A 22,176-nucleotide genomic window follows, 5' to 3' on the forward strand; every position below is an offset into this window, starting at 1 on the left:
ACATGCATGTCCGGCTCCTTCTTAGATAGAAGTGGGTGGCTCTGAGAAGATCCATTGGGTTTGGTAATAGAAAATAATTGATTGGGTTTACTTGGCGGGCTTGTGGAAGGAATCTTCGAGGATTTTACCGCTTTGGAGGAAATATTTGGAAGCTGAAAACCGACACAAGTGATGTCATTTGGAGGAAGATGAACAGATTTATGAATAGAACTTCTACAATGTCGGATTTAGCGGTATAATGCGGCTGAATCTTCCTAACGGCCAGTAGAATTATGGCGGGAGATTTAAATATAGCAACTAGGAGCCATCATAGACGTGGTCTATTAATAGCCAAGAGGGGAAATAATTTCTGGAAATATGGAGTACAATGTGTTCTGACATTGGAGCTCTATGTAGGTGTGCATGGTTTTGGTTGGATGAGTTTAGCGGGGAGTAGACGATCAGCATAGAAAGATTGGAATGAAAAGAGATGAGAGAATGATGTCCTGTGATCACATTTCCCCTCATTACTATTCACCTGCATTACAAGTCTGAGTGCGATAAGAAGACAAAGTGTTTGCCTTTAGAGTGCACTTCATCTGACAGTAATAATACAATTTATCACATTGATAAAATATATCCTTTTTGAAGAATAGGAATAAAAACTGCATATGTCCGGCTCTTTGTACAGAGATGTGGGTGACACGTTTGTGATGCTTCGATAAATATATCGTATTTGACTATTTTCCTCCTTTCACTGTAAATTTGGAAATTTGTTGAATTATGAGATACATGGACTTTTGATGTGATTAGGATCATGGAAAGCTTTTTTCTTGGCGCTGTATATTTTCCGGATTAGCCGGAATTGATTAACACTAGAAGAGCGGTGCTTGGAATGGAGGGGGGCAGATTACATTTTAATAGAGGCGAGGTCTTCCAGAGTGACTTCTTTACCTCTATATGACATTATACCTGAGTAGCCGCCAGTATAGATTTGCAGCAATATGTGACAATAAACATACTCAGAGTATTTGTATAAAAACATGTTTATCATGGTGAGCAGATAATGATACATTGTATATTAAACATGACATTGTGTAATCAGCTGAGACATTTGTATGTATAACAATCTCTCCCATCACATCACACAAGGATCTCATGTCACCGGCTGATGTTTTTCTTCCAGGCTCCTTCTACTCAGCTATAAATGAGCAGAGTTCTGTATTAGAGGGAAATGTTTCCTGGTGGTCACTCTTTACTCATCTAATGTGAAGATCATTCTAGAGGGAGATGTGAGAAGATTGTTTTCTGTGTAGAATTTGTGTAGAAAAGAAGATAGAAGGAAGAATGGGACACACACTCAGGAGGATGGAGGTGTTTGCAGCCTCTGTGTTCAGCCTCCTCAGCAGCTCCTGGCAGCTGTAAGTGACCCCCGATAAGTGACAGTCCAGTGAGCAGATCGGGTCCCCGATGAAGATCGGACAGCGTTCTATTTCACATAAAAGTCGGTTTTCTATCTACTGGGGAAACACAACAAGAGAGAGAAGATTCTCCAACTACTCCATGATACTGAGTGGGCGTGTCTGATGTGTAACCAATAGCAGAGCAGGAGGATTGTTGTGTACCGACCAATAGCAGTGCAGGACGTTTAACTATATAATCCCAGAAGAGGTGAGTGGGGAAGTTTATCTGTCCAATAGACTTTCTAGAATCATGTCTGAGACTGAGAGCGCCCCAGCCGCCGCTCCTCCAGCGGAGCCCGCCGCCAAGAAGAAGGCGACTAAGAAGGCGGCAGCCGGAGGAGGGAAGAAAGGCAGCAAGAAGCCGTCCGGTCCCAGTGTGTCCGATCTCATCGTCACAGCCGTGGCCGCTTCCAAAGAGCGCAGCGGGGTCTCCCTGGCCGCCCTCAAGAAGCTCCTGGCCGCCTCAGGATACGATGTGGAGAAGAACAACAACCGCCTCAAGGTCGCCATCAGGGCGCTGGTGACTAAGGGGAGCCTCGTCCAGGTGAAAGGACATGGAGCCTCTGGATCCTTCAAGATCAACAAGAAGCAGCAAGAGGGCGACAAGGCCAAGAAAGCCCCCAAAAAGAAGCCATCAGCTGCGGCCAAAAAGCCAGCCAAGTCCCCTAAGAAACCGGCGGCCAAGTCCCCCAAGAAGGCAGTAAAATCCCCCAAGAAGTCGGCCAAGAGCCCCAAGAAACCGGCAAAGGCTGCAGCTGCCAAGAAGGTGACAAAGAGCCCCAAGAAGCCCAAAGCTGCACCCAAGCCCAAAAAAGCCGCCAAGAGTCCGGCTAAGAAGGCGGCCAAACCCAAGGCAGCAGCCAAGCCCAAGAAGGCCGCTCCGAAGAAGAAATAAATACAAGCAGCCGGAGGCCTCCTTTATCTACACCCCCCAAAGGCTCTTCTCAGAGCCACCCACCTCCTCCTAACAGAGCCACACCTACCTACCTACACCCACCTCCTCCTAACAGAGCCACACATACCTACCTACACCCACCTCCTCCTAACAGAGCCACACATACCTACCTACACCCACCTCCTCCTAACAGAGCCACACATACCTACCTACACCCACCTCCTCCTAACAGAGCCACACATACCTACCTACACCCACCTCCTCCTAACAGAGCCACACATACCTGCCTACACCCACCTCCTCCTAACAGAGCCACACCTACCTACACCCACCTCCTCCTAACAGAGCTACACATACCTACCTACACCCACCTCCTCCTAACAGAGCCACACATACCTACCTACACCCACCTCCTCCTAACAGAGCCACACATACCTACCTACACCCACCTCATCCTAACAGAGCCACACATACCTACCTACACCCACCTCCTCCTAACTGAGCCACACATACCTACCTACACCCACCTCCTCCTAACAGAGCCACACATACCTACCTACACCCACCTCCTCCTAACAGAGCTACACATACCTGCCTACACCCACCTCCTCCTAACAGAGCTACACATACCTACCTACACCCACCTCCTCCTAACTGAGCCACACATACCTACCTACACCCACCTCCTCCTAACTGAGCCACACATACCTACCTACACCCACCTCCTCCTAACAGAGCCACACATACCTACCTACACTCACCTCATCCTAACAGAGCCACACATACCTACCTACACTCACCTCCTCCTAACAGAGCCACACATACCTACCTACACCCACCTCCTCCTAACAGAGCCACACATACCTACCTACACCCACGGCACACAGTGCTCCGCATCTCTTCTACACATCTAATAGCACACAGACATCAGAGATGGGCGCTGATCAATATTTCCTCTTCTAGATCATTCACTTGTTTTAGTATGTAAAAGTTTAAAGGAGAATCATTCTAATGATCGGGAGATCTCATCCTCCGCTCATCTTACAATGATTAGGAAGTCTCCTGTGTTGAGAATGTTATAACTTTTTGAGAAGATAAATCTGTATGATTACCTAAAAGCTCCTATTGGCTGATATATATAATTTATATTCAATTGCCTGCCAATATTTTAATGGTTTAAAATATTTGCAGTAACAGTGGAACCCCCAACATGGGCGTCGTGCGATAATAAGTAAAGAGAAACTACTGCTCGTAACCCCCCCCCCCCCCCTATCCTCATATCCGTACACAATAGTGCTGAGTGAGGGATGGGCAGGAAAATGAATCTCCATACAGATGAATTGTTTTCCTCTCCAATCCCGGATGTATTCTTCCCTGTAATGTGTCCGTGTGTGATCTCCTGTGATGACACAGTTCTAGTATGGGGGGTGGGGAGATAGAGGAAAAATCCCTCCTGATCCCCATAGTGACATCTCCATGTGGACTGTGTAAGGTTTACCCCCCTCCCCCCACAAATTAAATGGGCTGATTGGTCATCAGCTCTCTAAGCACGATTCCTAATGACTCGAAATCGATTCCATTGTTTGAAATAAGAAATAATTACGTTTCTAGAAAATGCAACTATGTGTCTCCTGAGAGAATGGGAACCAAAGAGACAAAGATTGTTTAATCTGTTCCTAGGAAAGTGTGTTTTACCGTTAAATATTGTAACATTGTATCTATTAGGGAAGATATAGAGGAAGTGTGAATTGTGTTACAGATGAGTTCCATTGTATTTATTACAATAAATCGGCAAGAGAAAGGATGTCCCTTCTAGATGAGAAATGGGAATGTTTTCTGTGTAATTATATTAGAGGTGAGCTTTACTTCCACACTGAGCTTCGGAGCGCAGAGAAGGGAGAGAAAAGAAAGATGTGGTGAAGGTGATCCCGGGGAATGTATAGGAATGTAGTAGCCGGTATTTTCCAGCATGTAGTCGGTGTGATGAGGTAGTATATATATATAGAGCTCTGTATATAGGAGGATGTGGTGGCTCTGAAAAGAGCCTTTGTGTTGGGATGATGGGAGTAGTAGTAGGAGTGGTGGTGCCCTCCCCTTCTATGCCCTCTCTCCGCGGATGCGGCGTGCCAGCTGTATGTCTTTGGGCATGATGGTGACTCTCTTGGCGTGGATGGCGCAGAGGTTGGTGTCCTCGAAGAGTCCGACGAGATAAGCCTCTGAAGCCTCTTGCAGAGCCATGACGGCGGAGCTCTGGAAGCGCAGGTCGGTCTTGAAGTCCTGGGCGATCTCTCGGACGAGGCGCTGGAAGGGCAGCTTGCGGATGAGCAGCTCGGTGGATTTCTGGTAGCGGCGGATCTCTCGGAGAGCCACGGTGCCGGGCCTGTAGCGGTGAGGCTTCTTGACTCCGCCGGTGGCCGGGGCGCTCTTGCGGGCGGCTTTGGTGGCCAGCTGCTTGCGGGGAGCTTTCCCTCCGGTGGACTTCCGGGCGGTCTGCTTGGTTCTCGCCATCTTTACTCAACTCTCTGCTGGAACAGTGAATGTGAGGCATTGCCGCTCTGCGGAGCCATTTATACACAGCACTGCCTTCCGATTGGACAAGTAACTCACACGCCTTTCAATGATTGGTTTTCTTAAAAAAAGCGGCATTTTTAAAATGCCCGCCAAAATCTGCACGTTATCTTTGTAAGTAGAGTCACCATCTTTGTGTGGGATGGGGGAGGGGAGTTACTTTACATCATACAAGCGATCTCTATTCTCAAAAAGAGAAAACATTCATCATACATATCTTTATAGATTTAGGAATTATAGACTGTGAGAATGGACTGGCGGTAGATCTCTACCTTTCTATATGATGGGAAATAAAGGATTCCATGTTTCATTATCAGATCTGTGTAGGATCATGGAACTGACCTCTATCAGACATGTAGCAGTTATAGATTTCCTCATATTAAAACTAGAATAAGAAAAAAGTGAAATGACTGGTAGAAATCATGGCACTGCCAGATATGTACAATGAATCAATAACACAAATATTTCATGTCTGAAGAAGCAGATCTGTCCCCTCTTAGAAACATTGTAAACATGTTGCTGGTTTCTAGTTACAAAGTAAATGAAATTCTCTTCGGAGTATTGAATGGCTGAGGATCCTTTCTATCAGTTTTCCTTCCTGCCAAATGAGAAAATATTCATCAGAAATATGATATAAAATAAAAAAGATCGGAGATTCCTAATCGGTGTAAGAATTAGAAGATCTGAGATTGGACAGTTTTTCTCCATAATACAGTAAATGAGATGACAGAAAATCCTCCTCCGATCTCACTGATCTGATTATTCCGTTCTTAGTGAATAACAAGTAGAAAGTTGACTTGCACAGCTTCTTCCATCCAGCACAATTCTGTACTAACATGGAGGGACAGATCTCTGAGCAGACAATGAATCGTCCCCCCAGCATTGCCCTCCCTGCTCCGGGCAGATCTGGGATCAGTCGGTGTCATTGTTTCCAGATGGATCAGCGCTCAGGAAGTTTTCTATCAGATCCATTTGAATGAAATTGAACTAAACTGCTCCAATGTATTCTCTATGGAGGAGAAACACTGACACCTGCTGGTAAAAAGAGGAATGACTTCCGTGCGGGGATCTGTGAAGAGATACAATGTAATTTCATGGCTTCCTTTCCGAATCCATAGGAACAGAATAAAACGGATTAGTGTGTGCAGTTTGATAACAGAATTACAATTCATAGCTGAAGATCTGAGGAAATGGCATCCAGACTGCAAAATTTATCGGATTATTTTGCATGTTTTTTTTTGTGTCAGATAAAACCTTTAGAAGTCGGCAGATGAGGGATCGCTCGGTGCGATCATTATTTCTAGATGTCCCATGTGGATCAGTATTAAATCCTAACACCTATTGCTGAATTCCCCTTTCAATCAAATCCCTGTGTAATAATTATAATAGGTGTGCCGCTACTGCACCTTTCACACATAGATAGATAGATTTTCGGTCTATCTATCTATCTATCTATCTATCTATCTATCTATCTATCTATCTATCTATCTATCTATCTATCTATCTATCTATCTATCTATCTATCTATCTATCTATCTATCTGTCATCTTATGTGGATCTAAGATCGATCTGTAATGAATGATCAATTTGTCTATACAGTGGTACACCTCTAATTAAACAAGTAGGCTAAAAGATCTGATTGCTGAGAATGGGGCATGTTTGATCCAGGGTGTATTGCTGCAGAATAACACATTAACTGATACAGTGCAATGATGTGGTGAGATTGGTTGGTGTATGAGCACTGAGGGATGGAATTGGTTTGTACCCCTCTGGTTATGTGCAGCAGCTGTGCAGGGTCCTATCCCATTCTAATAGAAGATGATGAGAGATCCGGGATTCTGGAGACATAATACATTGTGTGACATCTCATCTGTTCCAGGACTCTGGGGGAACATGACTTGTGAGAGATCAGCAAAGGGTTCTAGATGTCACAATCTATCCGTGCAGTGTATGACCTGAAGGAACCCAGAGCCGAGCGTTCATTGTGGGGACTTTATATAGTAATCTGGATAGGAAGGTCACCAGTGGAAGGTGTTAGAACATCTGTTATAAACAGGAGGATGGATTGAGGGGAGAACTTTATATGCAGGAAGCGTTAATGGTCTATGAAGTCTTCTCTGGTCAAAATATGTAATAAAAAGTCGGCTAAACGTTTGTGATAATTATTGGGAAGGAAATGGATTTCTAGAAAATATTGGAAAACTGATAATTCTTCATAAGACAATTGGCTAAATGTTGGGGTGGCTAGAAGAATTTTAGTTTCCATATTGATAGAAAAAAAAGGGGGAGGGCAGTTGTATGGACATTTGAGTGCGCTCACATCTCTGGTATTCTTCTTTCTTTTTTCCGGTTGGGGTCATTTATCTAGGAGATCTGCACTCTACTAAAAGCTGGGAGGTATTATGTCTCGTTTTGGGTGGGGTGGGGGTGTTACAAATGCTGCATTTTATGGTATTTTTGCGATTTCTATGTACTTCATAATATATTATTTTATATATTCTTTTTTTATATTAGGATACTATTATATTTTATTCACTGAATGTGAATATTCCGATGTCTGAGTATGTAGTGAGGACATTTATTTGGAGGATCCTGGGTGACGTCAGAGACATGACCTCACCAGTAATGATGATCAGGTAACATCCAATGGTCACCCAAAAGGAGTGAAATGTTGTTCTTTCTATTGAACAAAGAGCATCATCGAGCGGGAAATTCAAATCACGGAACTGCTGAGGATTGGATGATTGAGAGCACAGAGAGGCGGACTTATTGTGACGTCTGGACGCGCCCTCCTCCAACCCCTCCCCCTTATTCTCCATCAGGTCCGCATATGCTGCATATAAAGCGAGGCTGGGTGCTTTTACTTCACATTCGTCTGATACACGAAGAGCTTGGAGATGTCTGGTCGCGGTAAAGGAGGAAAGGGTCTGGGGAAAGGAGGCGCTAAGCGCCACAGGAAGGTGCTCCGGGACAACATCCAGGGCATCACCAAACCCGCCATCCGACGTTTGGCCCGCAGAGGGGGTGTCAAGCGCATCTCCGGTCTCATCTATGAGGAGACCCGCGGAGTGCTCAAAGTCTTCCTAGAGAATGTCATCCGCGATGCCGTCACCTACACCGAGCACGCCAAGAGGAAGACCGTCACCGCCATGGATGTCGTCTATGCGCTCAAACGCCAGGGCCGCACTCTCTACGGATTCGGAGGCTAAACCCCAACATCCACCGACCCACTTCACCCCAACAAAGGTCCTTCTCAGGGCCACCCACCTTCTCCTACAAAGAGCTGTAACCATTTATTTCTCTTAGATCAACTTTTATCACGTCGGAATGAAAGCTTTTTAGCTAAACACATATTAATCCGATTGTACAACTTTATTTTACTTGGAATACAACAGATCGAAGCGATCTAGTGTTTATATTCTCTCCGCTTACAATATCGTTAGATCACTTTATTATTTTTCAGCTAGCTTGTTGAGACACCGATAAACCCCTTTCTTAGGCATTATTTCCAGTCACCTCACATTTCTTTATAGAAAAATTCGGGGTGGGATAAGGGGACAATAAATATCGCTCAGTGACATTTCTAGATGATCATTACTCTATTTTCTCATCATAAAGAAAGGTAGAAGTCATGTGACTGTCGTGTTCTGTGTATAGCGGTGGATTCCGAGCAATTGCAATAAAGGACATTTTTTGGTCAGTAATAATCCGGTCACCCCTCTCTAATCTGATTGAAATTAAAGTGTTGATGTTTTTCCAATCAAAGTTCTCCTCTGCTGATCTCAGTATTCAGGGTCGGATTTGGCGGTATAAAAGAAATGGATTTTTGTGTAACGATTTACACAATTCAGGCGGGTGAAATTTGAAATATTGGCCAATCAGAGTTGTGGGAGATCCCACAGCCAGCCACTAATGTCTTTCCTATGAGTACAAAGAAAGTGTGCGCTCCCTCTCCTTTCTCAGAGTAGAGGTCACGTGTTCAGTGACTTTCTAATCATCTCTACAGCAGGGCGGACTCTGAAGTATCAAACAAAACGGACGTTTATCAATGTATGGATTATCGTTGTGAAATAAAGGGACCGTTGATGAATGTTCCACAATAGAAGCTGCTGTTTCATCGTGATGGTAGATGGGAAGTGTAAAGAGAATTGTGGCGGGAAACATGAAGATTGCAGCAATCAGAACTGTGAGATTCCATGAGAGATGACATGACAATGTATATTTGTGTTGCGGTGAGAGTGAAGGAGGGGGGGGGGGGATTGTTATTTCTAGAATGATTTGAAGTAAAGGATGGAGGAGAATGAAGAGGAGTCCCTGTAATGAGAGGACATTGCTCTATAAAAAGGGACACTGAAAGCGTTCCAATATAAACATCTATCATCATTTCTTATTACTGCCACGTGTCATCCTAAGACATTGTTCCCCCCCATGGGGAATCACACCTTCTAGTCATAGTAAGTATTTTATTTCCTACCTGGAAAATAAATGCAATCTTTCATTGTTACAATTAGATCTCCGAATAACAATGTAGATGTATGCAGCTCTATGTATGGATGGGTGGGTGGCTCTTAAAAGAGCCGTTGTGTTGGGTGACGTGGATGAACCGGTGGGGATTACTTGGTCTTGGCGGCCTTGTGGCTCTCGGTCTTCTTGGGCAGCAGCACGGCCTGGATGTTGGGTAGGACTCCTCCCTGGGCGATGGTGACGCCCCCGAGCAGCTTGTTGAGCTCCTCGTCGTTGCGGACTGCCAGCTGGAGGTGTCGGGGGATGATGCGGGTTTTCTTGTTGTCGCGGGCGGCGTTACCGGCCAGCTCGAGGATCTCAGCGGTGAGATACTCGAGGACGGCGGCCAGATAAACGGGAGCTCCGGCCCCAACCCGCTCGGCATAGTTACCCTTCCTGAGCAGACGGTGAACACGACCGACTGGGAACTGCAGACCAGCCCGGGATGATCGGGTCTTGGCCTTAGCCCGAACCTTTCCTCCTTGTTTGCCGCGGCCAGACATGTCTCTGTGATATTGGAGTTCTCAAAGAGATATGAATGGCTGCAGCCGCTCCCTTTCCTGTTATACTTTGAATGATATGACGTCTCGCTCTATGATTGGCCACGTTTGAAGCCAGCCAATGCTCTCTAGGTTTGCATCTAGACCAATCGGTAAACGAGGAAGGAAAGCATGACGTCACTCCCCATCACATGACCATGTCTTCCAATAGAAGAGTGAGGAGGAAGGAAGCTCATTTGCATAGGACAGCCTATATAAGCAGCACATGAGGGCGGCGCCAGTACACTTTCTCTTCTCAGAGCGGAGAAAACATTCTTATCCCTTATCATGCCTGAACCAGCCAAGTCCGCCCCGGCGCCCAAGAAGGGCTCCAAGAAAGCCGTGACCAAGAGCCAGAAGAAGGACGGCAAGAAGCGGAGGAAGAGCAGGAAGGAGAGTTATGCCATCTACGTCTACAAGGTGCTCAAGCAGGTCCACCCCGACACCGGCATCTCCTCCAAGGCCATGAGCATCATGAACTCCTTCGTCAATGACATCTTCGAGCGCATCGCCGGCGAAGCTTCCCGCCTGGCTCATTACAACAAGCGCTCCACCATCACCTCCCGGGAGATACAGACCGCTGTCCGCCTCCTCCTGCCCGGAGAGCTGGCCAAGCACGCCGTCTCCGAGGGCACCAAGGCTGTCACCAAGTACACCAGCGCCAAGTAATACCCCTCCCCCATCCATCACCCCAACAACACACAAAGGCTCTTCTAAGAGCCACCCACATACTACACAACCGAGCTGTCATACAATTTTTATGTATCGTACAATTTATTACTTTTACAAGTTTTAGCTCTTCGGATAATTTAAAATGAACTCAAAATAGCATCATTAATAATCTTGAGATGAGAAGTAGGTCGGTCAGACTGGAAGGGGAATGAATAAAACCTTCCTTCTAATCTCATCCTTCTTTATTGCGGAGATCGTCTCCCCTTTCTGGCTCTATACATTTCCTATTCCTCGCCTTGTACTGCACACACCCAACTGCTCTAATCACCTCTGCTGCATTGTTACAATGAGAGATTCTCCGCAATCTCCCGCCTTACATTGTTCCTTTATCTGGGAAGATCGTGAAGCTTTTATTCCGCAACACAATGGGGGATAGAAGCAAGAAAAGTGAAACATTATATCTGCTCAGTCATCTCAGATCGGCTAATCCGACACTGACAATTATTCATAGAAAATATCACTCTTTCCCGGACAGTCCCTTCAATTCCAGGAAATATATATGTAGAAATATTATTGTTCTGTTTTAAGGTTTGATTTTGCACATCAGAATACAGAAGTTGCTCTGTTATTGGATGTTTGTTATAGAGAACTATGAGAAGTCTACGGAACAAATATTTTCTAGGCTGAAAACGGAGATAAATCTCCTAATAAAATTCTTTGGATTCCTCATAAAGACATCGCTGCCTAAATAAGACTGATAATGAAACCGCTCACAGTTCTGATTGGCTCAGATCTGAAATAGCTATTTTCAAATTTCCCGCCTGAATTGTGAAAACGTTACAGAGAAATAATCAACCCCATTATAACACCAAATCCCACACTGAGATCATCAGAGGAGATATTTATCCGATAAATATCTTTAACACTTTATTTTCAGGCAGATTCGATTAATATGGAATAAACAGAAATAGAAATGAAAGATTATTGAATAATGTAAAACATTTCCATATGTTCAAAATGCAGAATCCCTACCCCCCCCCCCCCCCACACACACACACACACTGCTACATACAGAACATGATAGTGAGATTACTTCTCTCATAGATCTCTACCTTTCTATGTGATTGGAAATAAAGTATTACATGTTTCATTATCAGATCTGTATATGATCGGGGAACTGGCCGATAATTAATGTTTCATTTTTCAGACATGACATGTAGCCGTTACGGATTTCCCCCCTACATCCTAAAATAAAGGAAAAGTGAAAGGGCTGGTAAAAATCTGTAGTAATCACAACACTGCCAGATAAATATATACAAATAATCAATAAACACAGTTTTTGTAACTAGATATCAGAAAAATGTTAACAATGTGTCTAAGTAAGTGAAATTCTCTGCAGAGTATTGAATGGCTGTGACCCCGCCCCTTCCATCAGTCTTCCATCAGGTCAGCTTTTTCTTATAAGCAAGAATGCAGGCCTTTTTTTTTTTTTTTTTTACAGTAATATTGTATAAATATGAAATTGTTATGATGTGTGACAGATGAATGTTTTCTGTGTAATCTCCAAGGAAGAACGAGGAAACCGCAGTAAAGGAAGAATAGCGCCAAATATGAACAGGGAATGGATGAAGAGAGGATTTCTGTACAATTCACTGTTTCCTTCATTTCTATTACTTGTGCAAGTAAAGTCTTCTATTTATTGTTGTAGTCCCACCCCCTCCCCCATATAATGTGAAAAATAGAATTAGGGTAATGCAAATTTTCCTGACCCTACAACAGCTCCAGAATAGGTGGAAGGAAAATCAATCAATGTTGTCTCTATCAGATCATCACAAATATGTTTAAAAACAGCAAAATGTATTGCAGTTAGTGCTGAGCTCCGACTATGTCACCCCGGAGTCATCTACTGATCCATCAAACGGTTCTCTGCACCTTATCATTGGATTATGGGTCCCATATCCCAACAATGTGTCTAATCTAAAGGATGGAGGGCAATGGACACCAAGGAGATCACCTGCTTATCTAAACTCACATCAATTCAATGTGTTATATTAGACTTTAAAATCATATAAAAAAAAAAAACTTAATTGCTGTTAGGACTGACAGGTGTCATTATAGCACATTGTCCCCCCACCCGGATCACAATTTTCGGTGTCTAATTATACAATCAGATCTCCCACACATGTATGTCCGGCTCCTTCTTAGATAGAAGTGGGTGACTCTGAGAAGATCCGTTGGGTTTGGTAATTAAAAAAAAAAAAAAAAAAAAAAGATTGGGTTTACTTGGCGGGCTTGTGGCAGTAATATTCGATGATTTTACCGCTTTGGAGAAAATATTTGAAAGCTGAAAACCGACACAAGTGACGTCATTTTGGAGGAAGATGAACAGATCTATGAATAGAACTTCTACAATGTCGGCTTTAGCGGTATAATGCGGCTGAATCTTCCTAACGGCCAGTAGAATTATGGCGGGAGATTTAAATATAGCAACTCGGAGCCATCATAGGCGTGGTCTATTAATAGCAAATTGGGGAAATAATTTCTGGAAATATGGAGTACAATGTGTTCTGACATTGGAGCTCTATGTAGGTGTGCATGGTTTTGGTTGGAAGAGTTTAGCGGTGAGTAGACGATCAGCATAGAAAAGATTGGAAGTAAAAGAGATGAGAGAATGATGTCCTGTGATCACATTTCCCCTCATTACTATTCACCTGTATTACAAGTCTGAGTGCGATAAGAAGACAAAGTGTTTGCCTTTAGAGTGCACTTCATCTGACAGTAATAATACAATTTATCACATTAATAAAATATATCCTTATTTAAGAATAGGAATAAATGCTGCGTATGTCCGGCTCTTTGTACAGAGATGTGGGTGACATGTTTGTGAGGCTTCAATAAATATATAATAGTCATAATAATTTATTTCTATATATTCTATATTTTTTTGCGGAGATCATCTCCACTTTCTAGCCATTTCCTATTCATCTCCTTGTACTGCACACACCGAGGTGTTGTACCTGGAATGACCACAAGGTGGCAGAGGTTACTAAACTTTTATGCCTCACTCAAACATTGTTACAATAACAGATTCTCAACAATCTACCGCCATAAATTTGTTACTTTGTATTTAGGAAGATCGTGGAGCTTTTAACTCGCAACACAATGGGGAATAGAAGCAAGAAAAACGAAACATTGTATCTACTCGGTCAGCCCAGTCAAATCTTTGTCTATCTGTATCTATTTAATGAATAAGCAACAGATCATTGTACATAGCTAAATCAATGAGCTGCCTGATATGTAAATGACAAAAATATGTACAAAGTATCTGCTACATACAAATCTGATTACAATAATATCACCTCGGATAACAGTCCTTTATATAAGTTAGAAGTAGAAAATTGTTTCACTGAAATGTTTAGCTCATTTATTGGTGAAGTTACATATAATCTCCAATCCTGGACCCCCCCATCGTTCCATAACTTCCGAACATCACATAACTTCGGAGCTGAAAAACGAACGTCATTAAAGTCTCTGGGAACAAGGCTGGGAAAATAAAAAAAATAAAAAGTGCTCTTTTTTAAATGTATTATAATTTATGTTTTTTTGTTTTTTTGTTTTTGTTTTTTTTTTAGTTAGGGTTTTAAGTGTTACAGAGTAAATATGGAAATTTGAATTTAGTCAACTAGAGCAATAAAACCCCCGAAAAGCACAAGAAAAGAGATTAATGACCTGAAAATTATACAAAAATCACCCCCCCCCCCCCCCCACACACACACACACACACACAAATGTGTCCAAAGATCAAGTTTGCCCCTTTCGAGAAGGTTCACCCACCAAGCAATGAAATCTTCAACAAGTGGTGTTTGCTGCTCAAATATTGTCTATAAACTAACACATTATTGGTTCAAACAGTATATTGCTGCTAACATTAACCACTTAATAGAGATGGCCTTGCGGTTCGCCCGGCGGTCGGTTCACGGCAAATTTTGCTTGTTCGCTACCCGACAAATTTGCAAACACATGGCGTAGTTTGCGACGGCCATATTAGTTTACATTGGGGAGAACTTTGACCCATGACACAGCCGTCAGGTGGAACAGGACAGCCAATTGAAACATTTCAGCACATGGACAGTCCCCCTACCCTATAAATAGACCTGACCTGGCGGCCATTTCACGTTCCTCTTTTTGCCAGTGTAGGGAGAGGTCTGCTGTGCTCATCAGTGAGAGTTTGCTAGACACATATAGCACTGTGAAGATCCACAAAAGTCCTTTTCAGGGCTGGTATTTCCGTATAGGCCTTCTACAGTCTCTTTTCAGGTTAGGGACAGGTATCCAGGGGTTGCTTTAGGGGTAGTTAGAGATTGGCTGCAGTCACACAAATTGCTATGTTAATGTCCACAATAGTGCTTTTCAGGGCTGGTATATCGGTATAGGTCCAGTCTTTCTTCAGTATAGGGACATGTTATCCAGTCTGTGCTGTAGGGGCAGTTAGAGATCGTCATCTGCAGTGACACAAATCGCTCTGTTAATGTCCACAAAAGTCATTTAAAGTGCTGCAATGTCGGTATAGGGTCTATTACAGTCTCTTTAGTATTGGGGGCAGGTATCCAGTCTGTGCTGTAGGGGCAGTTAGAGATCGTCAGCAGTGACACAAATTGCTCTGTTAATGTCCACAACAGTCATTTAAAGGGCTGCAATTTTTTTGGTATTGCTGTGCAGTGCACTAAAAAGGGGGTGGGGGAGGGGGGTTAATCTACAGTATAATATACTTTGTAGAAAGCATATTATAGTGGATTAGTAGTAGTATTGTGCACTGTGCAGCATTGTGACAGGTGTGCTGACTGAGCATTGCTGCAGCAATACTACACACAGTGACAAACTCCCTAGCCAATTATTTGTAGAACTGGTGTGATAGACCAGTGGCCCCCCAATACCACATATTGAAGTGGGGTGTTATCTGAGTATACTTTTACAAGTGCATTTGTGTCCTGCAACAATATTGCCTCTTTTGCTGAGTTAAGTCTGATACACACAGCGATAAACTCCCTGACCATTTTTTTCAACAACTGGTGTGATAGACCAGTGGCCCCACAATACCACATATTGAAGTGGGGTGTTTTTTAACAGTATACTTTTCTAAGAGTGTACTTTAGTCCTGCAAAAAATTGTCCTCTCTTGCTGTGTTGACTGTGCTACACAAAGTGACAACAGTTACTGGCCAATTATTTGTAGAACTGGTGTGATAGATACCCCAATACCACATATTGAAGTGGGGTGTTATCTACCTTTTTCCAGATATAATGCAATTCTCTAGAGACTTTTGTCACAGGGTAATTAAAAAACATGACAGGCAGAGGAAGAGACAGAGATGTATGCAGGGGTGGTAGTGGTAGGGCAGGAGCAATAGGCCGGAGCCTAACTGTGAAGTTTCAAAAGGCGCGTGCAATTACGGCAAAGGACGCACCAGACTTGGTTGAGTGGGTCACTCAGCCTTCCTCTTCTGCACCCTCCTCATCCTCTCTATCTGCACCCTCTTCACGCTCTGCTGTGTGCACCCCCAAAGACACCACCACCACATACCCTCCACTTGAGTCACTGGAATTATTTTCCAATCCATCACAAGACGTTTGCGATGCACAGCCATTGTTGGCATTGGATCAGGAAGAGGAGGTAGCAACAGCCGCCACTCAGCAGTCTGACGACAGTACCCAGATCAGCCCAAGGAGGTTGGTCCCCGCTGTTGCTGCCTACTCAGAGATCTTGAATGTTAGTAGTGGGGAAGGTGACGTGGATGATGACGAGCCTATGGACATCACGTGGGAGTCCACAAGAGAGAAAGAGGAAGGGAGTTCAGAGGGGGAGACGGGCCGGCAGATAGGGAGGAGAGGCAGGCAGAATTTGCATTGCACAAGAGGTAGAAAGCAGACTGCAAATGTATCAGGAGTGAGCCATCAACCATGTACAGTCACATCTGGCATTAGCAGGACGCCGGCACATGGCTCCGCAGTGTGGGTTTTTTTTAATGTGTCCGTTGCTGACAACAGTGTTGTCATCTGCAGCCTTTGCAGTCCATGCATAAGTCGCGGTAAGCCCAACACTCACCTAGGGACCACCGCCTTAAGAAGGCACCTGAACTCCCATAACCGAGCCCAGTGGGAGCAACACCATCAGAACCCACAAAGCAACACTCCAGGCTCTCATCGTCCAGCCCCTTCTCCTTCTCATCTCTCCTCACATTTGCCCTCCACTCCCCCTTCCATGATGCCGTCATCACGTTGTTCTGGAAAAAGGCAGGCTTCTGTGGTCCAAATGTTGGAGCGGAAATAAATAATGATGCCGGATAACCCTCTTGCCCAACGTTTGACTGCTGGCTTGTCGGAACTGATAGCCCGCAAACTACTGCCATATCAACTGTGGGACTCGGAGGCCTTTTGTAAATTTGTGGCCATTGGAACAACACAATGGGAGGTCCCAAGCAGGAAATATTTCTCGCAAAAGGGCATTCCAGAGCTGTATGGCCATGTTCAGCGGCAAGTGAATATATCTCTGGCACACAGTGTTGGTGCCAAGATACATCTGACCACAGACACATGGTCTAACAATGGTCTGTCAGTTAAACCCATGTGAGCTAATTTTTGGAGCCTATACAGGCCAACACTTACTTCTGTATACTGTGCATGCCTACTGTACCTCTAGCCATCAAATACTAAGTTATTTGCTGTCAGTTCAAACCATGTGAGCTAATTTTTTTGGAGCCTATACAGGCCGACACTTACTTCTGTATACTGTGAATGCCTACTGTACCTCTAGCCATCAAATACTAAGTTCTTTGCTGTCAGTTAAACCCATGTGGGCTAATTTTTGGGGCCTTTTATGGCCGACACTTACTTCTTTTTTTTTTCCAAACAGATTTTTATTGGTTTTAAACAGCAGATACAAGAAATGCATTCAAGGTGTCAAAAGACACAACAGAAAAAATAAATTTACATAAACAACAAGTAATACAAGGTATTGTTATTCGAGAGATATAGTCAGAAACAATTAACACTCATTTATCATTCCAAGTGATCCATGGTTCCCAGTGTTTGGTATGTGTCCTAAGAGAATGGGACTGTAATGCTAGTGATTTCTTAAATTCAAACGTGAGTGTCACTGAGGCTACAACCTCCAATAGGTTTGGTGCTTCTTTTTTTTTTTCCATCTCCTAGTAATGGTGGCCCTAGCGGCCAGCAAAATGTGTGAAACAACCCATCTGACCTTACTAGGAAGCAGATCGATGGCCAGGGTATTGAGTGCCAAAGCCGGATTTAGCTTAATGGGCGATTGTGTTACAGAGGAGATGAGGCCAAAGACCTGGTTCCAGAAGCTTGTAAGGTTTTTACATGTCCACAAGATGTGGTATAAGTTGCCAACCTGGCCACACCCTCGCCAGCAGAGCGGGGAGTGTGCTGGGTAGAATTGAGACAGCCTATATGGTGTAAGGTACCAGCGGGAGAGAATTTTCTACGACAGTTCCCAGTGGTTGGTGCATTTCGACACCCCGTACGAGTGCCGGAAGGTGTGGGTCCACTGTTGTGGTGAGAAAGGTCGTTGGAGGTCGCCCTCCCACTTAATCATGGGATTTCATTTTTGAAAAGTTTTTTTTGGCATGGAATATGTTATAGAAGAAGGTGATGCCTTTTATCGACCCAGGAGGGGTTGTGAGGAACTGGTATACTGGGTATGGAATAGTGATGGGTGCTGGTGGGTTTTTAGTCAGGAACGTGGAGATACGAGTGTAAGTCTATAGTTCCGAACGAGGGATTTGGTATTGTTGAGTGAGGGAAGTAAATGGTTTCAGTCGATGTCGCTAAAGAGGTCGTCAATCCAGTGGATGTCACTGTCCTTCCATTTTAGGGTAGATAGACATGGGATCAAGATGTCTAGTAGTCGGATAGGTAGTCTTTGTTTACAATGGGCATCTCCTACATTTGTGTGTTTATGTAGTTCCCTCCAGGCTGCGATGGCGATTCTCATTGTAATCAACAAGTCTGGCATGTTTTGAGGTTTCCAATTGTCTGCTAGTAGTAAATGGTGCTCACCATTTGCTTCGTAATGGGCTCACCACACGCTGGCGGCCTGGACCCCGGAGTGAGGGGGCGGGTAGTGGAAGCCCGCTTTGTCCAGTAAGCGACGCTGGGGACTACCTGTTCACAGTGTGTTCCCATTGGGGGGGACAGGTACTCCTCTTTTCATCTTCCCACTCCGTTCGGGTTCTAGGTCCGCCCTCGCCCATGGTTTATTGAGGTACTACTCTTACTGGTATGCCTATAATGCAATTATGGTTGGGGGTTCCCTATGTTAGGGGCTCTCAACATGCCTTTTTTTGCTCATTGACAATTTTTCCTGTATTTGCACATTTGAAGCTGATGTTAATGCTTCTGTTTATGTAATCACGGCCTTACCCAATACTTTGTTATTACTGTATTATCTGAAAAACTTTCAATAAAAATTGATGTTTAAAAAAAAAAGAAGGCCCTTGAGCACCAGTGCAAATGAAACGCCCACAAAATTACCCCATTTAGCAAAGTAAACACCCAAACGTATATTCTGTTAAGCATAATGAGTCTTTTGAACATGTAATTTCTTTTCAAGTTTTTGGAAAATATGAAAAGAAAATTAAAGTGCATTTTTTTTACACAAAGTTGTTCATTTATAACAGGGATCCTCAAACGATGGCCCTCCAGCTGTTGCGGAACTACATGTCCCATGAAGCATTGTAAAACTCTGATATTCACAGACATGACTAGGCATGATGGGAATTGTAGTTCCTAAACAACTGGATGGCCATAGTTTGAAGACCCCTGATTTATAAGATATTTCAAACACATAGTATGCACATAGCAAAAATGACACCCCAAAATACATTGTGCTAATCCTCCTGAGTCTCGGCTCTCCCTCTATCTGTCTATTATATATTTTTTCCCCTAAATTGGGGGATAGTCTGTGTTGGTACGTGTGAGATCCACCTTTCCAAGTTTTTGGGGTTCATCTCATACTTCTGAAGATTTGAGGGTGCTGCCTGTTCCATACTCCCCCTACTCCTCATCCAGCGTTTTAGGGGTACAAACAATAGTAATTGGGGCCTAGTGTGGTTGTGTACGTGTGAGATACATACACTTTTTTGGATCATATTTTCTATTCCGCTATTTAATCAAAAACCTTTGGAGATCAGTTAAATTGGGGGATAGTCTGTTTTGGTACGTGTGAGATCCACCTTTCCAAGTTTTTGGGGTTCATCTCATACTTCTGAAGATTTGAGGGTGCTGCCTGTTCCATACTCCCCCTACTCCTCATCCAGCCTTTTAGGGGTACAAACAATAGTAATTGGGGCCTAGTGTGGTTGTGTACGTGTGAGATACATACACTTTTTTGGATCATATTTTCTATTCCGCTATTTAATCAAAAACCTTTTGGGATCAGTTAAATTGGGGGATAGTCTGTGTTGGTACGTGTGAGATCCACCTTTCCAAGTTTTTGGGGTTCATCTCATACTTCTGAAGATTTGAGGGTGCTGCCTGTTCCATACTCCCCCTACTCCTCATCCAGCCTTTTAGGGGTACAAACAATAGTAATTGGGGCCTAGTGTGGTTGTGTACGTGTGAGATACATACACTTTTTTGGATTATATTTTCTATTCCGCTATTTAATCAAAAACCTTTGGGGATCAGTTAAATTGGGGGATAGTCTGTGTTGGTACGTGTGAGATCCACCTTTCCAAGTTTTTGGGGTTCATCTCATACTTCTGAAGATTTGAGGGTGCTGCCTGTTCCATACTCCCCCTACTCCTCATCCAGCCTTTTAGGGGTACAAACAATAGTAATTGGGGCCTAGTGTGGTTGTGTACGTGTGAGATACATACACTTTTTTGGATTATATTTTCTATTCCGCTATTTAATCAAAAACCTTTGGGGATCAGATAAATTGGGGGATAGTCTGTGTTGGTACGTGTGAGATCCACCTTTCCAAGTTTTTGGGGTTCATCTCATACTTCTGAAGATTTGAGGGTGCTGCCCAGGACTGGGAGGTGAGTTGAATGCCCAAATATGTCATGGAAGAACTGGGTGCCCAGGAGAAGGGGGGCATGTTTTTGCTGAAAAAAAACTTTTTTGAAAAGGAGCTTTTATTCCACAACACAATGGAGGATAGAAGCAAGAAAAGTGAAACATTGTATCTGCTCAATCATCTCAGATCGGCTAATCCGACACTGAAAATTATTCATAGAAAATATCACTCTTTCCGGGACTGTCCCTTCACTTCCAGGAAATATATATGTAGAAATATTATTGTTCTGTTTTAAGGTTTGATTTTGCACATCAGAATACAGAATTTGCTCTGTTATAGAGATAGTTTGTTATAGAGATCTATAAAAAGTCTATGGAACAAATCTTTTCTGGGCTGAAAACCGAGAAAAATCTCTGAATACAATTCTTTGGATTCCTCATAAAGACATCGCTGACCAATGAAGGCTGATAATGAAACCGCTCACAGTTCTGATTGGCTCAGATCTGAATTAGCCATTTTCAAATCTTCCCGCTTGAATTGTGAAAAACGTTACAGACAAATAACCAGTCCCATTATAACACCAAATCCCACACTGAGAACTGAGATAATCAGATGAGATATGTATCCAATAAATATCTGTAACACTTTATTTTCAGGCAGATTAATTGATTAGTACGGAATAAACAGAAATAAAATTGGAAGATTATTGAATAGTGTAAAGCATTTCCATATGATCTCAGAATGCAGAACCCCCCCCCCCCCCCTTCCACTGCTACATACAGAACATGATAGTGAGATGACTCCTCTCATAGATCTCTACCTTTCTATATGATGGGAAATAAAGTATTACATGTTTCATTATCAGATCTGTATATGATCGGGGAACTGACCGATAATTAATGTTTCATCTTTCAGACATGACATGTAGCCGTTACGGATTCCCCCCTACATCCTAAAATAAACAAAAAGTGAAAGGGCTGGTAGAAATCTGTAGTAATCATGACACTGCCAGATAAATATATATACAACGAATCAATAAACACAGTTGTTTCATTTCAGTCTCTTATTTGTAAATAGAAATCGGAAACATTTTAACAATGTGTCTAAGTAAATTAAATTCTCTGCAGATCATTGAATGGCTGTGACCCCGCCCCTTCCATCAGTCTTCCATCAGGTCAGTTTTTTCTTATAAGCAAGAATGCAGGCCTTTTTTTCTCCTCAATATATTTTATTGTGAATAAAAAGGTAATTCAAAATAACAAGAACAGAGAAAAATAAAGCAGTAGTGAGACCGCAAGACTATCTCACTGCAGGAGAAGTGACATTTTATCCAAAACAAGAAATGCATGTAGATGCAGATATGTAGATGTTAGTAAACATGTCAAATGACTTTATTGGACAATTTCCTACTTCTAACTTCTATAAAGGACTGTGTGCTGTCCGAGGTGATATTGTGATCAGATTTGTATGTAGCTGATACTTTGTACATATTTTGTGTCATTTACCTATCAGG

At 43.2% G+C, this 22,176-nt stretch overlaps 5 protein-coding genes across 5 annotated transcripts; 3 read left to right on the forward strand and 2 right to left on the reverse strand.

The window, feature by feature from the left end:
- Nucleotides 1-1,692: 1,692 nt before the first annotated feature.
- On the forward strand, nucleotides 1,693-2,337 carry LOC309564742 (histone H1B-like; the record flags this gene model as incomplete). The annotated part of the gene is made up of 1 exon (XM_082269425.1): nucleotides 1,693-2,337. The coding sequence occupies one exon, from the start codon at nucleotides 1,693-1,695 to the stop codon at nucleotides 2,335-2,337; it is 645 nt and encodes a 214-aa protein (XP_082125551.1).
- Nucleotides 2,338-4,034: 1,697 nt separating this feature from the next.
- On the reverse strand, nucleotides 4,035-4,850 carry LOC309564326 (histone H3.2-like; the record flags this gene model as incomplete). Its single annotated transcript, XM_082268954.1, has 2 exons — nucleotides 4,465-4,850; nucleotides 4,035-4,055 (listed from the first exon to the last, which is right to left on the reverse strand). Exons 1-2 carry the CDS (start codon nucleotides 4,843-4,845, stop codon nucleotides 4,035-4,037), a joined length of 402 nt encoding a protein of 133 aa, XP_082125080.1. The 5' UTR covers nucleotides 4,846-4,850.
- Nucleotides 4,851-7,802: 2,952 nt separating this feature from the next.
- LOC309564832 (histone H4) lies at nucleotides 7,803-8,114 on the forward strand (the record flags this gene model as incomplete). Its single annotated transcript, XM_082269515.1, has 1 exon — nucleotides 7,803-8,114. The coding sequence occupies one exon, from the start codon at nucleotides 7,803-7,805 to the stop codon at nucleotides 8,112-8,114; it is 312 nt and encodes a 103-aa protein (XP_082125641.1).
- Nucleotides 8,115-9,518: 1,404 nt separating this feature from the next.
- On the reverse strand, nucleotides 9,519-9,911 carry LOC309564780 (histone H2A type 1-like; the record flags this gene model as incomplete). The annotated part of the gene is made up of 1 exon (XM_082269462.1): nucleotides 9,519-9,911. The coding sequence occupies one exon, from the start codon at nucleotides 9,909-9,911 to the stop codon at nucleotides 9,519-9,521; it is 393 nt and encodes a 130-aa protein (XP_082125588.1).
- A 324-nt stretch (nucleotides 9,912-10,235) lies between these two features.
- Nucleotides 10,236-10,616, forward strand: LOC309564799 (histone H2B 1.1; the record flags this gene model as incomplete). Its single annotated transcript, XM_082269481.1, has 1 exon — nucleotides 10,236-10,616. The coding sequence occupies one exon, from the start codon at nucleotides 10,236-10,238 to the stop codon at nucleotides 10,614-10,616; it is 381 nt and encodes a 126-aa protein (XP_082125607.1).
- Nucleotides 10,617-22,176: the final 11,560 nt, after the last annotated feature.

The sequence above is a fragment of the Pelophylax lessonae genome, assembly GCF_965119305.1.
Source record: "Pelophylax lessonae genome assembly, chromosome: 9".
NCBI lineage: Eukaryota > Metazoa > Chordata > Amphibia > Anura > Ranidae > Pelophylax > Pelophylax lessonae.